The sequence below is a fragment of the Leuresthes tenuis genome, unplaced genomic scaffold (genome assembly GCF_036924035.1).
Source record: "Leuresthes tenuis unplaced genomic scaffold, fLeuTen1.0.hap1 SCAF_20, whole genome shotgun sequence".
Lineage (NCBI taxonomy): Eukaryota > Metazoa > Chordata > Actinopteri > Atheriniformes > Atherinopsidae > Leuresthes > Leuresthes tenuis.
The window spans coordinates 17396631-17418720 of record NW_027325374.1 but is presented as its reverse complement, the minus strand read 5'-3'; the positions used below and the strand labels follow the sequence as shown (position 1 = coordinate 17418720).

The following is a 22090-nucleotide window of genomic DNA, read 5'->3' as shown; positions in this document are numbered from 1 at the left end:
ATTGTGTCCACGTGACCACCTAGCCAAGCTTGATTTTTTTTTTAAACCAGTGTCACCAACTTTCTAACCATCTTTAGGCAAGCGAGAGGAGGGCTCGTCTCCATACGCTCCATTATTAAAACAAAGGATAGATAAATGGGGACGCGAAAAACGTTGTAGTACCGCCGCAGTCCGCGCTGATATGTGAAGAAAAGCTGCAGCACTCATGCAATATTGGTCATTCTGTTGGGAGACACGACTCTCCTCTCCCCCTGACTGTACCCTGATTTAACTTCGAGCGATATAATTGGTGATGGTGGATTTGTTTACCTTATTTGGCAAGCTAGCGACACAGCGCGCGTGGGAATTGGACGAGAGGACCCGTCATTAACTAAAGGCAACCTCCTGGAGCTTTACAAACAAAGCGCGTGCTCATGGGATTTGTAGTCCAAAACAAACCCTTCCGAGACTCCTCTGACTGGTGTTTACTGCCTTTGCGGTGATTCCAAAACCAAAAATGTGTCATATTTGAAAATTAACTAGCTGCCATGGGCTGTTTTTGTGCAGTTTATGTTTAAGTGTCAATAATCAGCCCACACCAGACGGGGAAGCACAAACCGACTCGAGACCCTTCGCTTGCAGCATACAAGTCCCACCGGCTACACCCTCAGTTGATTGGCTGCGTCCTTCCGTCAATCACGCAGTGTTCCTTCCACTACCGCTCCTACAGTAAATATTTGTGTTTGCTCAACCGGCTGTAATGGTGGACGAGTGAGGCAGAGGGACGGAATACAACTAGAGAGAAGAAAGAGGAAAAACGGTCGAAAGTCTGCTTCAGAGCCAGCAGCCGCAAGTAGGACACGGGCTTCGTCGAAAATGGATGAACTCAAACATCAAGTCATGATTAACCAGTTCGTCCTGACGGCGGGTTGTGCGGCAGACCAAGCGAAGCAGCTATTGCAAGCGGCACATTGGCAGTTCGAGGTAAGGGTGAAAAAAAAAGACAAGAAAAAAAGGAAATGATAAGGCTTCGGCGGCAGGGTAACGTTAGCCATTCGGCTCATGTTTATGTCTGAACCAACGCTAGTTTAGCCTCGAGTCTGCCTCTCGACGCTTTTTAAACACATTATAATTCAACACAAAACAAAGCGTCACTGTTGGCTCAAGGTTCAAGCCAGAACTTTTGTTGTGATTAAAGTGAATCTGTTGGTTCTCTAGCCAAACTAAATCAGTTTGAAGCTCAGTGTAACGCACTAGGGCACCGAATATCCAATTAGACTTCACTCCAGATTAAATACTATAATCCGACACATGACAGCAATGTACAGGCGAGGCCAGAGTACTATTACGCAATGTAGATGACCGCCGTATTGTATCGACCAGCCTACAGATAAGTGCTTTGGTTCGTTATTGTTTAGTCTACAGTGAGCCGGTTACAGATTAAGCTGACACTTGGAATTTTTAAAAATATTTTATTATTCCCAGCAGGCTCCTTAGATTGTTTGCGCTCGATGCGGAATGCACAGAAAAACGACCTCTTTAGCCATATTTGATGCTTTTGCCAGACATGAAATGATGCAATTTATTGTCTGTGTTTCATTTTAGACTGCCCTCAGTGCCTTTTTTCAAGAAACAAATATTCCATATGGCCATCATCATCAAATGGTGAGTGGGTGATGAAATGCTTGTTACACTTCTCATGTTTCTATTCATCAAATTCTATCAAATCTTTTATAAAAACAAACAAAAAAAACATTTTTAATTTTTTTTTTTTGCTGCTGGGATCTCTTTTAGACTACCATGCGGTTTGGGGTTCTATGAGACGCTCTCATAGGCCGAAAGAGATGATGTTGTACTAACAATAACAAAGCACATGTCGGCCATGTTGTGAGCATCCAGAAATAAACACAGAGCCGGCATGCAGCGCCAGCAGCAGCCACAAAGAGGGAGGGAGGCAGAGAAAAGGGACTGTGTGTACATTCAGAGGTGTCAAGAGTGCAGATTATTTTACTCAAGTGAAAGTACTGTTACTATGGTGACGCAGTCCTCAAGTTTAAGTAAGGTAACCTGCATAGAATCCGCTCTGTTGAAGGATGACTGAGAGGTGCAGGTTATTCTGCAGCACATTTACCCTGCCTGTTCTGAAGCTCACAGCACATTTAGAAAGGCACCGTTAAACGAGAACAAAACATTGCAAAGATGAATTTTTCAGTTGGGTTTTATTTATTCATTTTAAACGAACGACCTGTGAACCAACAGAAGCGCAGCCTGCTGCTGTTAACGAGCCCTACACAACAGAGCCCGCTGGCTTGCTTGTACTTGGAGTTGAATTAGTCCTCAGATGTGGGCAGGGATTTTCATTTTCTCCACGTCGAGCCTCAGATGAACGTGACTGAGATTCAGAAGATCGGTCTCCTTGTAGGTGTTACTTTGGGTGTGTGTGTTTTGTTTTTTTTCAGCTTGGATTGTGGGTAGTGGTGTTTGAATCCGACTCTGTAACGGAATCGGTTGAAACTCTACTCGAGCAAAATTCCTTTTTAATGCAAACACAAAGTGCAGTAATGCTTGAAATGTTTGCCTTGACTCATTCATGAGAATAAATGTAATTCATTACTTCTCTGTATGTATAGGGGAAAACAAGGAGCCAGAGAGATATTTTTTCTTTTTTTTTCCTATTGTATCAGCTCAGATTCATGGCGGAAGGCAGGGTCTCTCAGCTTGTGTTTAAGAGAGAAAAGAACGTCTCACAAATAGACCCTCGTGCTGCTGCTGCCGGCTAATTCCGCTTCTTTTTTTCTCCCCTGATTGGGTTATTGCTACCCCTGACACAACGCACACTGGGGACTTATAGGGGGGAGTCAAATCAGATCAAAGCAACCTGCCATGCTTTAGCGTCGCAAGACACAGGCGCACTGGTCGAACATTATGAAACGCTGACACTATTTGATCCAGCTACAATCCTTTTCTTTGCAGCTGCATGCATGGCAGCATCCAGCAACAGCTGCCCGCTGGAAGGGCCTGGTGTGGACGTGAAGGGATTTGGGCTGAAATTGTCTGTCATTCGCTGGTGCTTTGTGTCAGAGCTCACTCTGGGTGTGTTTGACTCGCTGTATGTGCGGCGCAGGCGGTCATCAAACCACTAAACATTTTCGCCGCGCATTTCCCAAAGAAGGGAGAGAGATGTTAGGATAAAGGAGGATGTTTTTTTCATTGCGTGCAGTGCAATATTAGTGCTGGTCAGCACAGAAACTGCTCACACTGTAACAAAGAGAGGCAGGCCTCCTTCATTTTATCATCTCATCAGTAAATACGAGCGTTGAGCTTCAATTTAGCTCATGAAATGTCTCACTTTAATTTAGAGGGCAAACAGTTTGCCAAGAGCTGCCCTGCTTCAACTGCCAAATAGGGCTGAGCTTGCTGCAGAGAGCCGATAATGTGTCAGAACACAGAGCATCTCTACCTGTGTTCTTGCATAATCACAAGTTCACCAGTATGTGAGTGTGTGTTTGCACATTTCAGACATGCATCTGTAGCCTGTGCACGTGTACTGTGGGTGTTTTGTGCGATACTACAGTAGGGCAGCGTTTCCAACCTCCCTGCAGCTTACCGGGCCTCGGTGTTCGTTGGTATACAAATCTAATCCACTTTGGCCTCACTCTTAGCTCCCTCACTGTCTCCATCCCCCACGCTGTCTCTCTTCAGTCTAAACGTGAAAACATGAAGCAGTATTTCTGCAGCAAGTGCCATTGCATCAATGTTTTGTGTCACAACACAAACTGAACTCATCCTTGAGATTGGTGTTTTGGCTGGAAGCCTCACCCCAGACCCAGTGGCCCCAACTGATACCCTGTGGACATGCAATTCTTGGCAGCACGGCGCATTACGACATCATGTAGGTCAGTTGGTTTGTGGATACTGTTCAGAGGGACGGTTTATGCTTTTGTCGTCAAGGCCCAAAGATGTGTGAGCCTGAGTTCAGTTTTGCAAATAGTCTTTCTTTCTATTTTTGGCATCGTGCGGAAGGAATGATCTCAACTTCAAAGACACTATTTCAAGTTGGATTCCGTTTACCTGTGCTTCAGTTTTCATCTTCATCACCATTTATGTGTCACATCACTGAAGTTTATTGCCTGCATCGAATATCAAGTAGTGAAGTCAGATGGTCCGCTCACCACCACGGCCTGAAATGCTGCAAATGCAAGAGGATTCAACGGAATCTCTTCTCGTGTTAGTTTCTCTTTGCAATTCAAGGGAGTGCCTGTGTTTTGTCAAATGGAAAGTAGCTACAAGTTCTGCAAAGACACGCATTTAAGACTCTTGTTTGTTTTTGCAAATGCAACACGTAGACTGAGTGTTTTTCAGTTAGTCACGCAGCCGCAAGCGGACAATGCGAGATAAATGGATGGCGTGTCGTGGGCAGATTGCGTGTTTATCTTTGTGCTTTTGAATGAAGTGGATGAAGCTTGTTTCCACATCATGATAGACGTCCAAGCCTTAATCAAATCCCAACCTGCTTTATGTTTCATATGACCCCACCCTGTTAACTCCCAGTTTTTCCCTCCACACACACTGTCTGCCCATACAAACACTGCAACCGCAACACATTCCTACAAGATGCAACGCTCGCACCGACCCAAAATGGACCCTTTCAGTGCAAAAGAGGGCAGCTGTAACTAGGACCACAGCGCCTCGCTTCTTTCCCCACATTATACATCATCTCCTCATACCTCCCTTCATGTCTCACTAACCCGCTTCTTTGTTTTTACACATGCAAGACATCAGGCTCTAGGATTCGAGTAACCGCTCATGTTTCCTGTTGGAGTATTTTTTTGCCGCGGCATCCTCTAGTTTTAGCATCGTTCTCAAGGCAATTAGCTACCTCAGCACAACATAGCTGCACGTTTGCTCACACTTGGCTACAAAATGTTTGGTCTCTTTGTCTTTGATGCTAATTCTTCTCATTAGACATCGTCCACAGTTCCCGAGCCCGAGGCTGTTTAGTTGTCATCTATAATTTAGTGGGATCGCAAATTTTCAAGGCATTTAAAAAAAAAAAAAAAGATTTATTGATGTTGGTGTTAACGACAGTATATCTGGTGCTCTGTAAATTATATCCCATAATACATCTGTCATGTCAGCTGTCAGAAACGCTCTTTCACTTATATATCATCACCTTTTAAAATAGCACTTGACAGAAAGCTATTTGTTCATTTGGGAGAACGACTTGTGTGTGTTTTCTCGGGAAAGATTTCACGTAAAACGATATCTTTCTGAGCGCACGAGCAACTTTGGGAAGCCATCATCATCAATTCAGCCAACGTGGTTTTTGACTAATCTAAGCTGGAAACCGCCCGCGTCGAAGGGGTTTAGATGGAAAAACACCATTCACAGCAATATCAGTTTCCATGATTAATTATTCTCCATCACACATAGCCACAATAAAGTGAATGAATCCTCATGTGACCACAGAGGAGGAAGGAGCTCAGCTGGGCGACTCTTCCACTGCTGTCTGGGAACATGTGATTCTGTCATGTGTCTAAGCTGCAAGCAAACTAAACCACAAAGCTGGCTTTTCATGTGTGTAAATTCTGCCACGGCTATGGCTGTTTTAACTGTCTACAGATATTTTAAGAAATAATAAAATCCTTCTTAAATCACTTGGCAACATATCTAGCCACCTTTAAGACAAACTAAACCTAGTTCCCATGAAGGGGCGCCTTCGGTTCTGCTCTGTGAGCGTGACATCTTTGCTTTTCCACCGCGCCCTCCGTCTACTCTGCTCTCAGCGAGTGTCTGCGGCGCGTCGAGCTGTGAGCTGCACCTTTTATCTGTAGGATTTTAGTCTGGTTGGGTTCCAACTATGAAGGCGGTCGCTGGTTGAAAATGTGATCTCAACCGGCTGCGTTTTGGTCAGTACGCAGCTTGTGCTCTTTTTCTGAGAAGTGAAAGGAACACGTAAATGAAGGGGATTGCATGGAAGTGACTTGTGTTGCGCAGTAAGTAGGAGGGAGCCAAATGGACGACACTGTTACTTGGCAGAATAGACATAATCAATACCATATTAGAGTTTTAAGATACTCTAGTAGCATATTTATTGTAGGACTCCAATTGAAAAAACACAACCTCAGCGCATTTGGAATCCTGAAATGAACAGTTATGGCCTCAGACACCTTGTTAAAACAAAACTGTTGAAGGACTTGGTGCATTTCCCGACTAATGACAAACAGCAGAACTTACAGGTGTTCTTTATCCCGATCCAGTCCCGTGGACCTGGCCCACTCGAGCCACGTTGTCTCAGTAAGCATAGACATTGAACGTGCCGTTAAAATCCATCAGCCAGAAGCATTTAGAGAACTAAAGAAAATCCCACTTCTCATAAACACAACCCAATTGACCTATATGTTGTAACACTTCAAGTAAAAAAAGAGAAAACAAAGCAAACAGGTCCTTGCTTTGGGTGATGACTTGTTTTATTGTGCCGCAACTGCCGTTTATCACAAGCATCACTCATAATGTGAATGAAACCGATATGATGGAGGGCAAAGATCAGCTCTGATGAGCTGGGCACGGTGTCGTCAAAGAAAAGTATATGGTACTGCTGGGGGGTGATAAAAGTAGGCCCAAAGTTTCTAAAAGTCTGCTTCCTGGCAGCATGAACACCCAGGAGGAGAAAGGAGGAGGGTTGGGGCTCCACGTCTCCGTGTGCATGCTTGAGGGGGTGTTTTTGGTTTTGGTGCCCGGGTGTGGCGTTGAAAAAAAGGGATTTTTGGAAATCCCGACTTCTCTCGCCAGCATGCGCCGTCATCTCCCTGAGAGAGGTGTGTTGACACCGAAGAGCAGAGGTGTGAACTGAGATTTGACAATAAGGGTGACTCACTGCTTGCATTTCTCTCTGGTCTCTACCTTCATCACTCTATCATCAGTCCTGCTTACAGAAGTTTATTTAGGGCAATAAGTGAAGTCTGGACTATTTCCCCCCATTGGGATTTTGTGCATGCATGTGGAATATAATTGGTGTGCACAAAGCGAGGTGTTTCAGATCTTTTACATAATTATGTTTAGCTGTGTTGGAGTTGTTAAGGGCTGTGCATGCAACTGTTCTGGATATCTGTGGGGTCTTTACGCGTGTCGTAGAGCAACGCCAAGCATTTAACCACATCTGAAGAGGCTTGGCTTACACACTGCATGTTCCAGCATGTTGCTCTGCATGTTTCCAGGAGCACAGCTTCCCAGAACCCCAACCACACACACACACACACACAAAGGCTTACGCACAGACAGACACACACAGGAACTTTGGCTCAAGGGACCTCAGGGAATTGGACTCCATGTGGGATGACTGCGAGGACCAGATGTGTTCATGAGTGGTGGAGTTAGATTGGGTTTCACGCTGCTACTTTCGAGTCACAGAGTGCGCTTACAGACACACTCGACGGTTACTCGTCCGGCTGCTGAAACACAAGCAGCACATGGGAACCTTGTGTGTTGCATAAAGGCAGTGTTGTCAGAATAGCCCTGGCTTGTGCTCTCGGGTCAGCTTATTCTGTGCTCTCTCGCTGGTGCTTAGTCCTGCTATTCCTGCAAGTGTCACCGCTCAATGTCACGTCCATCCTTTCCTGCTTTTCTGACTCACGTTCATGACCTTTGACTGATCCTCTTCTGTCTAAGCCCTGCTCTTCACTTATTTAATTTGATCTGGAACTGCAGTGCCGTTCACTTCAGAGACTTAAGTGTGAAAAAAAAACAAAAAAAAGGATTCCTAAACTCCTGGGTGACGGGTCAGGGGCGAGGAGGGCTGGTGATGGTCACTGGAAACGCACAGAGAGAACACAACCAGCTCCTACAGTTAGAAACATGATTTCCAACTGTCACTTCGTTGTTTCTTAACCGTGTGATGAGATGTGGAAACATAAACGCGGGGAGTCGTTTGTCGGGTCTAAGCCGAGCGCTCGTGTTGATGTGTTGTCGCCACCTTGTACCGCATCATTCTGCCAGCCTCTGAGCGTTTTGGTGCTGCGTTTTTACCAATCCGCCTATCTGTGAAGTCTTTTTGTTTGTTTTGTGCTATCAGTGTGTTTCATAAGACAGCCGTTTCCAAACGCTCCGATTTTCTGTTGAAACTGTGAGTTTTATTTGCTTTCATTCCTTTGATTTGGCACGAGTAAATGCATTTAAGCCCATCCCTTCAGTTTTCTCCTTCCCAACTCATCGTTAAACACCATTCTGGTGACAGTGCCACAGTATGTTAAACGATTTAAACACAGAACTGCAGCTTTGAAAGCAAAAAGCGATGCGTTGCTACAGAACACTCCTTATTTAAACATTTAACAGGCAGGCAGAGTCATGTGCAGCCGTCTGTTCAGCACTCCGGGCTTCATTTTCCTCTCCTCGGCTTTTTCTTTGCATTTTGTTTTAGCTTCTCTTGCTGCAGTTATTTTTATCCCTGACCTTCATCGAGTAGTTCTAAATCTATTTGTGTTCAGTTCATAAACGGGAAACTGTACGCTTTTGCTGTTCTTAAGGGTGTATTGTTCATGGGTGAGCTGCCATTTGTTGATTACAGGCTGGTTACAGGTTTGGGAAGCACGTCGTAATCGGCTCTTCCAAGTCCAGACGACATCTGTACTCTGCCTGGAAATTCATCCTGTTTGGAAACTTTTTAATATCAAACTTCTATTCTTTGTCTTCGTTTCGAAGTATTCAGTTATATATTTTTTAAAACTATCCCTTAAGGTATTGTTTGATTGGGCAATGTCTATTTCAAACCAAACCAAACCAACGTGCAGGAATATGTCCAGTCCACAGACTTTTTTTTTTTTTTTAACCAATCATCATATTTAGAGAAGTTTGCCTACATGTTCTACTTCCCTGGTGCTCTTTTACATCCCTCAATTTCCCCCTTGCTGCGCGCTTTAGCAGGTTTAAAAGAGTTGAATTAAGGTTAAATGCCCTTTCTTCTCATTATTCCATGGGAGGACAGACAGAGAGTCCCGTCACTTGTTTAGTTGCAACATGGAATGTCATAAGTCATGGAAGCTGCGATTCAAGGTTTCTTCCTCATTTCTAATCATTCATCATTTTTAGGCTGATGTCTCAAATGGCGACATCGTTACAGACCAAACAAATTCTGTTTGATTTGAAGTGATTTGACCTGGCCTATGGATATATTTGTGTGAAACTGTTAGAAGGCGGCAGGAACGTGTCTGAGAAATGTATACGAGAATGTGGCTGCTGAAGATACACCTGGACGTTCCCGCTGCCAGAAAAGTGTCCTTTCAGATTTATAGCAGGGATTATTTCACCCGTAAGGTAACATATCCTGCCCACAAACCTGTCTGGTTACCATCGGCACACATTTCACCCGGCTGCAAGTTAAAATGTCCTGATGGGCTGAGACAAGCATGGGCTTGAAGGATGGAGGCGAGAGCTTTGGCTGTGATTCTTTGTCTCGCAGATCTTTCGGCACAGTTTGCTTCGGGAGCTGACATACAGTGTGTGAACTCTGCTCAGCGAGTTGTAGACAGAAGGGAGGTGGAGGGGAAGACAGGAAGAGGGAAGTGAGAGAAAAGATAGTGATGGGAGAGAAAACAGACACATTGTGAGTTCTCACTCGTGTTTGCTGTAGAGAAAGAAAAAAAGCTGCCTGATTTAACAAGCTGAAACAAAGCTTATATATCATTTCACCTTGTTTATGTCTCCCTTGTAGCTCATTTATTCATTGTTAAGGTTTGGCAAAGTGCATGAAAAGATGCCAAAACAGTTATTTTCGGAGCAGTAACTAAATGCAACTTTCTGTTTATCTAATATAACTAAATTAAAGGAAACCAGCAGGTCACATTTGACTCCTTGGAGAATTCTGTTTAGAATTATTCTGACGGTTGGAAGGAAAAAAATCCTGAGAGACCGAATAAGAGCGGGAGTTATGGGACGGAAGGTAAACATGGCACAGGTTCGCGAGGTGTGACTGGACCCTCTCAACAAGAGGATGGAAAGTAGGCTGAACTTTGAGCTCATCTGTGTTTGTGAACACACACACACACACACACACACCTATGCACGTAAACAGTCAGACTTAAAGATGCAGGGAGACTCAGGACTTGAATGCTCGTCGTGGTCGCTGCCAGTCAGCCTCGCGCTCCCCATGCTGGGCTCGGCGAAAGCCCTAAAGAGAGGGTGGACAGAGCCAAGCCGCTGTGACCACAGTCGGTCGTGCCTCAGCCCCGTCCCGTCAACAGGAGATCTGTACTGCTCCCCTGTAACAACCGTCCCCATGGCAACTGCTCTCTGTTGGCTGTGTTTTGAACACAAACTGCTTCTCGCTGTCTGTTATTCCCCCTGTCTCTCCATCTGCATGTCTTCAGCAAACGGCCGGACCTCTGCGCTGTACAACAAACCTTCACACAGTGTCATTTTGAAAGTCCTCTCTACGACACAACAGCAACACCTGCTTGAGTTTTTTTTCTTCTACGTTTGCAGTTAAAGTTTGTAAAGTGCGAGTGGAAAAGAAACATGAAACCCTGCAAACAGTCTTCATATTAACATGTGTTTGTGATTTTCACAAATGAAAGGTTCTTGTTTCAGCCCAGGTCCGTGTGGTGTGTTTGAGGTTCAGCTGACTTTGGGGCGTGCGTTCATGTTGCCACACAGTCAGCGGGCCTTGCAGGGTTTTCCTGTGCTCCCGTCAGTGCAGAGAGAGCTGATCTGCTACCAGGCTGCTTAATGCACACAGTAACGGGCTTCCTCAGTGTGCTGCATTAAACCTCGGTGCTGCTTTTTAGTGCACGCGGTATGAAAGCTGGACTAAGTCAGCTGGTCTGACTCATGAAGCCAACTAAGAGGTGACTTAAAGTCATTATTGACTCACTGGGGTCTGGCTCCAAAACACGTCTCACTGATTTGTCCAAATATGGCCTCTTCTGGCTCTTAAAAGAAAGACAAGATGGTGACAATCATGTGTGCAGGTCTTCAAAATGCCACATTTCAAAGCAGCGGGGGACATCACGCCACATCCACTTCCCTAATACTTTACTCCAAAAGAATGAGACTCATGTTATCCATTAACCATTCAGCTGCAGACGTTAGCGATTTGTCATCATTGTGTTAGTTGTCTGGGAGTGGAAGACAGGATGTCTAAGTGTATAATCTACATGGGTACAGTATACATATTGATGATCCTGGGACTGGATTCTGTTGAAGCTCTTGCTTTTGTGGAGACAGCTGCTGGGATTTTGAACTGGATCCTCATCCCTGTGGTTTGACACTGTCTCTGACTTTGTCCAAGATCCTCTGCACAGATGGAGCTCTCGCGCTTATGGATCATGTCGTGTTGTTATACGGCTGCAGGAGTTGGGGGTGGGGGGGGTGGAGGTACAGCTGGGAGTTGCAAATATGGGGTTTGGGTTGGTTTTGTCGTCATCAGCTCTCCTCCTTGTTCTGTTTCCTGTTGTGGTTCGGCGTTAATATGAGTCTGCAGTGCAAAATATTGTGTACGGGTGAAACGTGGAGCGTCTTAGCTGACTGCAGGTGTGTTTTTCTACCTGCTTATCTGTGTATGTTTTTATGGATGAGTAAGTAAGATGCAAAAGCCTCAGGCGACATGCTGAAAGGTCACCAGTCAGCATTTTTTGCCTTCATGGCTGGCAAACTAAGAGGCAGAAGGTTTCTACCTGAGTACACACACACACACACACACACACCCACCCACACGAGGGTTACGAAATCCAATCAGCACGTCCCATCGCTGCCTACCAAGAACAGGAAGGAACACAGAGGGCATTTCAGCCTTTCAGGGTGTCTTTTTACTGCAGGAAATAACCTCAGAGACATGAGCCAGCGTTTCCTGTCAGAGTGCACAGTGGACACGCTCACTTTTCCTCGCTCAGAACCTCTGGCCCGGCCCGGCCCGGCCCGGCCTCAGACTGCGTCTGCAGGACTAACCTGCTAGTCGCAGCACTTTTAGGGGGCAATGTGGTTTGATTACACCCCCAAGGGAGGAATGGTGTCCTGTAACTCAGGAACTGTTTTTTTTGTTTTGTTTTGTTTTGGTGAAGGCTGCTTGAGTGCTAAGACTGTGTGTCACAGTCTGCACATCCTGGGTGACGGAGCCAAGAATAGATTAGATACCACAGGTCAGCTTTAGTTCTGGCTGTCAGCAAGGGGAATGTTGTTTTCCAGTGTCCTCCTCCTCCTCCTCCTCCTCCTCCTCCTCCTCCTCCTCCTCCTCCTCCTCCTCCTCCTCCTCCTCCTCCTCCTCCTCCTCCTCCTCCTCCTCCTCCTCCTCCTCCTCCTCCTCCTCCTCCTCCTCCTCCTCCTCCTCCTCCTCCTCCTCCTCCTCCTCCTCCTCCTCCGCATGTTCAACTGTTTTTTGATTGTCCAGTATCCATGTGTGACTGCAGCTGCTATTCCTCAGGGCTGATTCACGCAGGCTGTGACTCTGCATTCTGGGAATTTCACTCCTAAAACAAACAACCCATCAGTTTTAGTAAATCTGCAGAGAATCTTACTTGGACATCGTCACGTCTGTTGTAACTGAATCTTAAGTTCATTTCATTTTAGGTCTGGCTGTTTTCTTCCATCGTTGAGACCTGGTGATTAAAGTTTTTTTGTTTTGTTTTTATGTTGATGCCTGGCCCTGCCCTCTCGGTCCAGGCTTTATTTTTAGATGACAACCCTCCTGCCTAAAGGTGGCTCCAATTCTGCTTCCCCGTGGAATTCAGTGGGCTGTTGTTTTCCTGAACAGGGACGCAGAGGAGGAAGCAGGTCATGGAGCAGTGTGGGAGAAGCTGTGTTGGTTAGGCTGATGATGATGATGATGATGATGATGATGGTGAAGACCATTTCTGAGCAGCAAAACATGTTTAGGCGGCCTGTTGGCTACAGTATTGTTTTTAGCACACAGGTGCAGTGTGTGTGCTCTGCAGCTACAACAGCTCCTCTGGCAGTTGAACAATAGCAATGCTGGCACAGAGGAGGCTCAGGGGAGTTTAAAAAGTCACAGTTTGTGTTGTCCGTGGAACATTTGTCATGCTCTTCCAACTCAGATGTCAGACCATATTATATGTGAAACAGGACGTGGATTTAAATGAAGTGCTGTGTTATCATTGGGACCCTCTACAGGAAGCAACAAGCAGCTGGGAATCCCCTACATTTCCCTTCAGTTATTTCAAACAGCCTGCCTCCTTTTAAGGAGTATCTGCCCAGATGCAGTGTTGAAAATAGCTCTTTACTTGTGACCATTCACGTATTAAAAGTGGCGTGAGCACTGTGTGATCTCGCTATTTTACAGCAACAAATTACACAGGCAGAATTCAACATTAAACCAAAGGAAGTACCCATTTCTCCACTGATGGTAGCCTCGACAAATCTTTATGTGATTCAGTCACAAAACAAGTCACATTTAATACTTTTTCTGTTGATCCACTAACAAACCCATCAACGCATCAATTAGTCACATTTACATCTAAAGTGAAAAAAAATCTAAAATGTTTGAAAGGTGTCGCATTCTTGTGAAATGCACCCAGTTCCACTGAAAGCTCCCACATTAATCATTGTTCTTTCCCTCTTCCTCCTCAGATGTGCACCCCAGCCAACACACCAGCGACGCCCCCCAACTTCCCGGACGCGTTGACCATGTTCTCCCGGCTGAAAGCGTCCGAGAGCTTCAACAGCAGCAGCGGCAGCCCCATGGCTGCCTCCATGGCCACCTCGCCCCCTCCCCCCCAGGTCGGTGGCTGGGGGGTCTCACCACATGTACCTAACGTGCCGCAACCTCCACAAGGACTCTGGACTCAGGGGCAGCCTCCCACGCAGCCCTGCCCCGCCTGGCCCATGGGTGTGAACCCGCACACAGGCGCCGAACAGAAGGCTAGCGTAGCGATGGAGGCAGAGAGATGAAGGGCGGCACGGGACTGAAAAGCGGGGGAGGGGTGAAAATGGGGAGGGTGGGAAGAGATAACGGGGAGAAATTGTTTTTGGGTCTATTTCCTAAAGAAAAACCCCCACAAAAAAACGGATGAATTGGAAAGACGGAATCTACGCAAACCAAGATAAACTCATCGTGGACAATTGAAGAAGACGAGAAAACCAATGCAAACGTCACCGCAAAAGTAGAAAGAAAAAAAAAAAAAGTACGCACACACATAGTAATAAGAGAGAGCAACTGAAAATTTTTGATAGTTTTTCCTAAGTAAACGCATAGATGAAAAACGGTATCGAACTTACAGAAAAAAACAGCAAAAAGAAAAAAAAAGAAAAAAATTTGTCACGCCCAAGGATTCTTTGTGATGTTCAAGGACATTCAAGGCAGCAAACTTCAGTTATTTGTTTCTTTTTTTTCTTGATTTTTAAGTGTTTTTTCTTTTCTTTTCCATCTTTTGAACCAGTGTTTTTTTGTACAACCGCTGGTGTTTCCGTGCTGCACGAGGAGAGAGGAACTTGCGATGCAGTATTTTAGCACGTCTCAAAGACCATCCTGCATTTGAGCGTGGACGCATGTGAGCGAGTCGTCAGTTTGTAATCAAAAATGTAAAAACACACATTTATAGATATATATAGATGTATATACACACACACACACACACAATAGGGTTTAGCAGAAACACTTACTGTCATCCCCATCGTCAAAGGTGGGATTTTTCTTACCTCACCTGGTGGTCACCTGACTTCTTTCAGCCAATCAGGGATTCTTCTTAAACCAACTGTTGCCGCAGCCGACACAGGACATGTTTTTAAAGGTTTTTTTTTTCTTCTTGTTAAAGGCAGAAGCCGCTCGGGTTTATGCTGACTGATCCTCGCTGCAATGGCTTTTTCCTGACACTTTTCAACCTGGACTCTGACTGCAACTGTCCACTGTATACTTTTTTTTTTTTGTTTGTTTGTTTGTTTTCCTGGAGATTTGGGTTATTACAAGAGAAAAACGAGAAAATCATTGTTTCATATAATGTTGTTTATAATGCTAATTGTTTTTGTTGAGAGGTTAAAGGAGGAGGCTTAGAAAAGTGGGCGGGACTTAAGGTTGATTTTTTTTAGAAATATATATATATACATATATATATAAATATTTTTTTCTGTCTTGAAAGAGTGAACCAATCGCAGCTAAAATGACTACAGATTAAAGAGAAACAGAACTACTCCATCTTTTTAAATAGCCACTTTGCATGACGTGTTCATAAACATCTTTTGTAGCAAACCTACATGAGGTCGAGGCATGTTTTGGGAGGAGGTTCACGTGGAGGGGTGGTGGGTTTCATTCAGCTGATGGAAAACGCAATAGACGTCTCACCGTGGAGACGGAATTGGACAGTGTCTTTGATACGAGGAGCGCGAGGAGAAAACGGGTGCGAGACCGCTTCAGGAAGCCCACCGAGGGCGATTTTGGGGACACTACAGACTACTCAGAGGCATACAGTGCATACAGCCTCAGATACTGTATTGCAGAGGGGTTTTCACAGCATTTAAGTTTGTAGGTTCGACCAGTCGTTGGTCCATCAATTCTGCTGAGGAACAGCTCGGGGGAAAGCCCTGAAATATGGCAATATTTTAAATGCAGGGTCGGCCCCTATTTTTAGTTTTTTACTACATTGATCAAAGACGACAGTGTAAGAGGAGATATTTTGAATAGCCGGAGTGGTCTTTTTGTTTTCAGAGGATAAAAAGATGATCATGGATATGATTCTCAAAGAGTAACCAACTATTCTTTTTCTTATTATTTTAGACTTAACTAATGTTTGAACTCATCCTTCCTCCATGCTTTCATACTTTATTTGGTTTAATCAGAGCGTTTGTGGGTGGGCTCCGATCCTAAAAGGTTTCTCACATACCCCCCCCCTCCCTTGTATGACTGTATGAGACCATTCCCACAATATTTGTGGACTACCTGATAATTAACTTATCATTTTTGTGAACCTAAATAAATATTGTATGTCATCCAAAACTTACTGGAGTGTGTGAATATTGTCACAACAGTTGAGCCCTTATGCATGTAACAACACAGCCTTGTTGTGTTGCATGATGGCAGTGGAGGCATTTGCAGCCTAATCTCACCCGTGGCTACCTCTCATTCAGGTGGAATTAATACAGTCGTCTGGCCAGACCTCCCAGTCAAGTTTTGCAGTTGTCTTTCTCCACTTCCTCTGTCTCTGTCTGAAAACAAAGTCATCTGCCTGGAGTTTGTGCAGTAAAACATGGAAGGGCCAGAGATGAAAGCCAAATTAGAGAAGAGGGAAAAGCTTTTCAAGGAGGGGGAGGAGAGGGGGAGGGGGTGCAGCCATGTCTGTCTTCGCCTCCTTCAGTCCGCGGCTCCTTCGACGTAAACACAAACAAATACGGGCTGTCCACACGCGCGTAATTACGATCCATAAACACGCACCACATACGCACACCCACGCATGCCAGTGGTGGGGGTGGGGGTGGTAAAGGAGTGGGTCACAGGGTTCGCTGTGTCCTTATCTCACCTCCTGACTGCTTCCTCCCATTGCTGATTGCGTGTACCGCTCTGCCAGCCTTTCGGCGGCCGTTTGTGTCGCTGAGCTTGGGTGTGAGTTTCAACAACTTGGCGCGGCGTTGTGCAGAGGTGCCGGGTATGTGGAAGCAGAACAGTATCCTCCCGCAAAGGACGGCAGTAAACGAGGCCTTGAGGTCACGGTTCCCTCAGTGATGTCATAAACCACTGAAAACATTGTTTGCTCCATGTGACGGAGCTCTCGTTAGCCATTATAAACGCACATAAACCACAACGGGCGCGTTTAACCATGAACTATCTTATAGTTGCTGTTTAGCTGCTCATGCTGAGAGCCTGCTGCTTCTTCTGTTTACTCCAAATAAACTGCCGCCGTAAACAAAACGCACATTACAGTATATTCTGACCTTTACATTTCTCTGTGAACACAGCACCGCAGATGGACACCTGTCTGTGTGCGCATCGCAGCTGCTTTGGCAACTTATCAGCCCACATTTGTTCTCATCCATATCCATCCCTCCACCCCGCCGCGTCCAATGTGAGCCATACCTCTGACGGCAGGGAGAATGACTGTTAACAAGCACATGTGGATGAAAACATTTCATGATGTGAGACGCTTTGAAATCAACATTGTGAATCTTTCCATTGTGGAGCGAGGAAATGAATGGGTCCCCTCATTTGACCCACGTTAGTGAGCAGGTTTTGTATTTTGGTGTAACCATAGGCTACAAAGAGGAGAAGACAATGACTGTGCTGGTCTGACTCATGAGCTGACAGGATAAACAGGGTTTCCATGTTGCTTGACACATTTTATCCAAGACCGAAGTGGATATTTATAGAAAACATTAAAGTTTAAGAAGAAAAAAACAAACAAAAACACACACCGCTGGGATTAGAAACGTACTTTTAAAGAGGACAGGATGCCTTTAAGGTACAGTGTACAGACAGTGGCAGACAGAGGACACTGTGCTCCATGTGGAGGCAGACAGAGGACAGAGTGACATTGGGTGCATTTGTAATCTGGCACCTCACCTTCCCCTGTTCTCTCTACAGGTTCAGGCTCCGGCTTCCTACACACTGGACAAAGTGTTTTGGAGTTTCCTGACATCCAGTGTTTCAAGGGTGATTTAGCTCTTGAAGGTAACCAAAGAAATGATTCACTCACAGAAGAGAACCCGGACTTCTGAATACAACTAAAGAGGTGGTATGGAAACAAACAAAATGTCTTCATAACAGTGCGTCATGTCCAACCAACTGCAGTCACATTTGTGAAAGACACTTTGGAAAATGAGCATCTGTGGGTCTTGGCTAAAACTGTATTTGAAAGACGGGCCTATCTACTGCGGCATCAACCACTGGTTTGTGGACAGCTTTTCTGAAACTTCGAGTTTGGCAATGTCCTTGCGGAGGATTTAATTTAATTTACATTTTTTTGTGTGTGTTTAGTTCAAATTTGACATTTCTACAGAGAGAGACCAGACAGAATTAAGTGATCATAGGTAATGACATCAAAACCATTAAACCAGACATGGTTTGTATTCAGACGCCTATTAGCTAACTGTGGTATGGCACTTTCAGGAACTGAATTGGCTCTGTGGAGTCAAGTAACTATTTCCATCTTTTAGTCTGGGTCTTGATGGTGATCCCAAAAATCACTGCGTCTGTCTTGCTTTTTTTCTCGCAAAAAAAGAAGACAGGCTCGAGCCTATTTGAATATGAATGTATTTGAATGTATAGATGTAAATATAATAACTTCCTCAGAACTAGAAAACAAACCTCTTCTTATCTGATAAAACCTTTGCTAAAAAGACAGATGGAAGCTAAATTTAGCCAGTTAGCTTGTTTCAATATCTTTCATTGCTCATTCTTATAAAGCTAACAGTTGAGTTAAAAAACCTTTTTTTTTTTTTAAAGTTACTTGTGGTACAGCAATACGAAATGAGTTTAAGACAGATAACTGGATATAGTTTCTATATTAAAATTCTCTCCCTCAAATACATGTTTCCTTTCAGAGGAAGAAGGAGAAAAAAGACAATTTATGCTAGCCTAAAAATTTGAAGGCTACTTCAGCTCATACCTTTGACATTTACTGCCTGTGGTGTTACAATTGTAGTCACGGCTCCACCTCTAGCAGTTTTTTGGTCCCTTATAAACCCACAGCCCTCAACCTTTAGAGTACCAAATGGCAGACAGACCAAGCTAGCACATGTGGTGAATAGAACGAAGCGTTTATAAAGATGTTTCTTTCAGGAGGTGGTGGAAAGCAAGAAAAGTGAATATTGGACTTTTGTCTGATTGCAATGACACATAGCTGTTGATTAATCCTAAAAATATATATCATTGTTAGTTTTGTGCTTACAGTTCACTATGGTTCACAAGTGACCTAGACACTCATCAGTTTAATCAGTGTCATTTTACACTCATACTAGAAAGGTATTGTTTGATTAAATTCAACAAGAATAGACAATATTTGTTTATGGTATTATCACACAGTAGTGCACGCTTCCTGTGCAATCAGCACCAACAGCACACTATGTACAAGAAGCCGTCAGAGCCTGCTTGCAAATGTGGGCAGATGGTCTTGTTTGTTAACAGTAATTATACTGAAGTCTCAAAATGATATGGCAGTGATTCACTGATGTCAAACATTGCCACAGTTGCACCTTTAATATTGGTTTCAAGCAGCGCTGATGTTGCCATCTTTGTGTGGCTTGTGTGCTTGTGTGTGTGCGTACGACCGCAGTGAACCTGTGACAATGGCTGTGTGCCATTTCAGCCACTCTGTGCCCGAGATCCTGAGTTGAACACAAAGCCGGCTTTATCCCTGCTCTCAGTGTTGTATCAGTGCTGCCTGGCTGGATGCATTAGCACCAGACCTAGCAGCCAGCCACACACACACACACCCATGCAGACAAAACAATACGCTACACTTAGACTGGAAGCAGGGGAAGTTTGTGTGCATGTGTGCATCCATGAATATGTGTGTGTGAATGAAAAAAAAAAAAAAACACCAACCGCTACATAGAGAAACATGCTGTTTCTGTTCCTGTGTTGGACTAGTTTTAGATGCAAAATTGTGCATCAAAGTGTTCCTTTCTATTTCTTTTTTTTTTTCGCCACTTCCCTTAATATCACATCCTTCTTGTTTCTTGTGTGTCTAGCAGACAGTCCTCCGTGCACATGACCCATCTCTAATTCTCTTTTTTTGTGTCTATTCTCTCACAGATGGATAGGGGGATTGGAATGCAGCGCAATGAACATTCAAAAGAAGCAAAAAGCTCTATAAAGCAGGTTTACGGGTGAAATAGCAAAGTTGTTACACTGCAGGACATCACAGCCACAGATGTTCAGACAGGAACAGTGTACAGCCCTTTCACTCTCACCATGTATTTATCTGTAGACGTGTTGGTTAATTAGCATAATGCTGTATTTTCCCTCTTCTCCCTTACAGTGAATGTCAAACTTTAATGACCTGGTTTCAAACTTATCAAACATGACTGTCTTTTACAATCCTGCTCACTGACACTGCATCTTGGCTCTGTTGTCTCGACTGTGAGGCAGCTCTGTGGTGACAGCAGGGGTTCGATTAGATCAGATGAAACATTAATGATCCCTGTGGTGAATTTCGCCATTGCAACAAGCTAACGCTGGCCTCGTGCATCAAAGAACAAAGGGGCTGCATAGAGGAAGACAGCAAATGAGGTGTATACACATGAAGCTAATAGATACACCCATTTTTACAAGTACAATGAGTCTGAACACATCATTTAAAGAGATAAGTTTATATATGTGCATACTTTAAAGCTCCTTTAAAGCTTTAACTGGTATGAAGGCACCTCTCAGTAGCTGAGTTTCTATTGCAGTTTTTGATTGGCATTTAGAAACTGTGAATAAGAGAAAGGTGAATGGAAATGGTAAAAAAAATAAAAAATGTAACGGAATGGAATGGAAATTCTCTTGTGGATTGCCTCCGATCTGGCAAAGATTACAGTGACGTGACTCTTCAGCTGTTTCTGGTCTAAGTTGGCAAACAGTAAACTCACAGGACGGACCGGTGTTTTCCCAGATATGATATACTATCCCAGATATTCCCAGAGATGAATGTAAATTTTATCAGGAACATCCTGCAACTGCTATATCCAATGCATTTGGGGTTTGTTTTTTTTCCCACCGTGACATCTCTTTAAGGATAAGAAAACTAAATGTTGTACTGAATTTCAACTGATAAACCACATGGTTGAAAATCCTAAAGTTGCCAGAAACACTTATTTCAGCCTGCTGTTAATGTAGCAGTCCCAATGCTGAGCCCTTTCCACTGCTGAATGCACCTAGGTAAAAGCCCATATAAATAATGCTTTCACACTTGTTTATCTGCTTATGAGGTGGGTCCTAGCATTCATGTGGATGTTGCTTTGACACCACCTTTGTACGCATTATTGCAAAAAGTCCAGTCCAGGAATGGTGTTGAAGAACGTTACAATGGCTCCCATATCCCCCATATCTGAACTCTCAATTGGAGTTCCTGTGAAATGGAGTAGTCTCTGGACGTCTATTTGTGACTAATTTTCGAAGACCAAGATCAGGAACTAATTGACGGGCAGCTGAGTAAAACAGAAAGAGCAGAAGTTGAAAATGAAATGATAAAAAGCATGTTCTGAGGTGGCATGCTAACAATAGCTAACACCAAATCCAGCTGAGGTTGGTGCGTAAACTGGGAAATGACACTGCATGAAAAGTTAGGAGATCACCAAAGGGATTGTGGTTCAATCCTACTTCAATAAGGCTGATAAACCAACATTGTCATTTCAACAATGTGTAATCTAAAGGTAGCTTTACCCTTCAAAAGTCCAGTGTGTTGCTTGATGTAAAATCTTTGGAAGAAATGTTCTTCCTGTAACCAAATTTCGCCCCATCCTTACAATATGTGGACTTTTGTCGTCATCTTGTGGATATAGAACTCTTACAATACAGTTAACAATTTCAATGTAGCCTTTCTGCCACTGAATCTAACTGTTACACACTTGACCTTAAACATGGAGAAAGAGAAACTAGCTTTAAAGCTTATAAACTGGTTTCCTACAAGCCCAGTCTGACCTGCTTCTCCGTGGTCTTTGCATGCCTCTCAAAATGAATATGTCACCTATTAAAGTGCTGCATTTAGCTTGTGGCTGCAGGTGATGGTACTTTTGAACAGAATCGACTATGGAAGTGACATGTCAATCCGACTGGAAAAAACGAGTGAGCACCCTGAGGAGAGCCAGGCTGTGGTGTCAACCAGCAGACTCCTGTGATTTCTTACCATGATTTATCTTTGATGGTATGTATTCAAGGGATAACATTCAGGTGGTGCGTGGGTTTTAATCCCTCGGTTTCACTGTTGAACAATGCGGTATGCAAGATTTCAATGGATGCTCTGTTACATAACCCTCTTGTTGCAAAAGATGATTAGGAGCAGAATTTGTGTGCAGAAAGATAACTGTGGGGAATGCTGTGATGTAGCGTCTGTGACGCAGAGCTGGATCCATCCTCACTCACCTGTCTCTGCAGCTGCAGACATAGTTTTTCATGTTTGACCTGCATGCTGACAACGGGCCTCCCTCCGTCTGCTCTGTTCTGTTTTCCCCCTCTTCTTCACCCTCTTTTCACCTCCACTCC

General features: G+C 44.3%; 1 protein-coding gene across 1 annotated transcript; it reads left to right on the top strand.

Annotated features, from left to right (window-relative positions):
- The first annotated feature begins 688 nt into the window (after positions 1-688).
- Positions 689-15910, top strand: ubald1a (UBA-like domain containing 1a). The gene is made up of 4 exons (XM_072372892.1): positions 689-963; positions 1585-1644; positions 13552-14850; positions 14888-15910. The coding sequence occupies exons 1-3, from the start codon at positions 856-858 to the stop codon at positions 13870-13872; spliced, it is 489 nt and encodes a 162-aa protein (XP_072228993.1). The 5' UTR covers positions 689-855; the 3' UTR covers positions 13873-14850; positions 14888-15910.
- The last annotated feature ends 6180 nt before the right edge of the window (positions 15911-22090 follow it).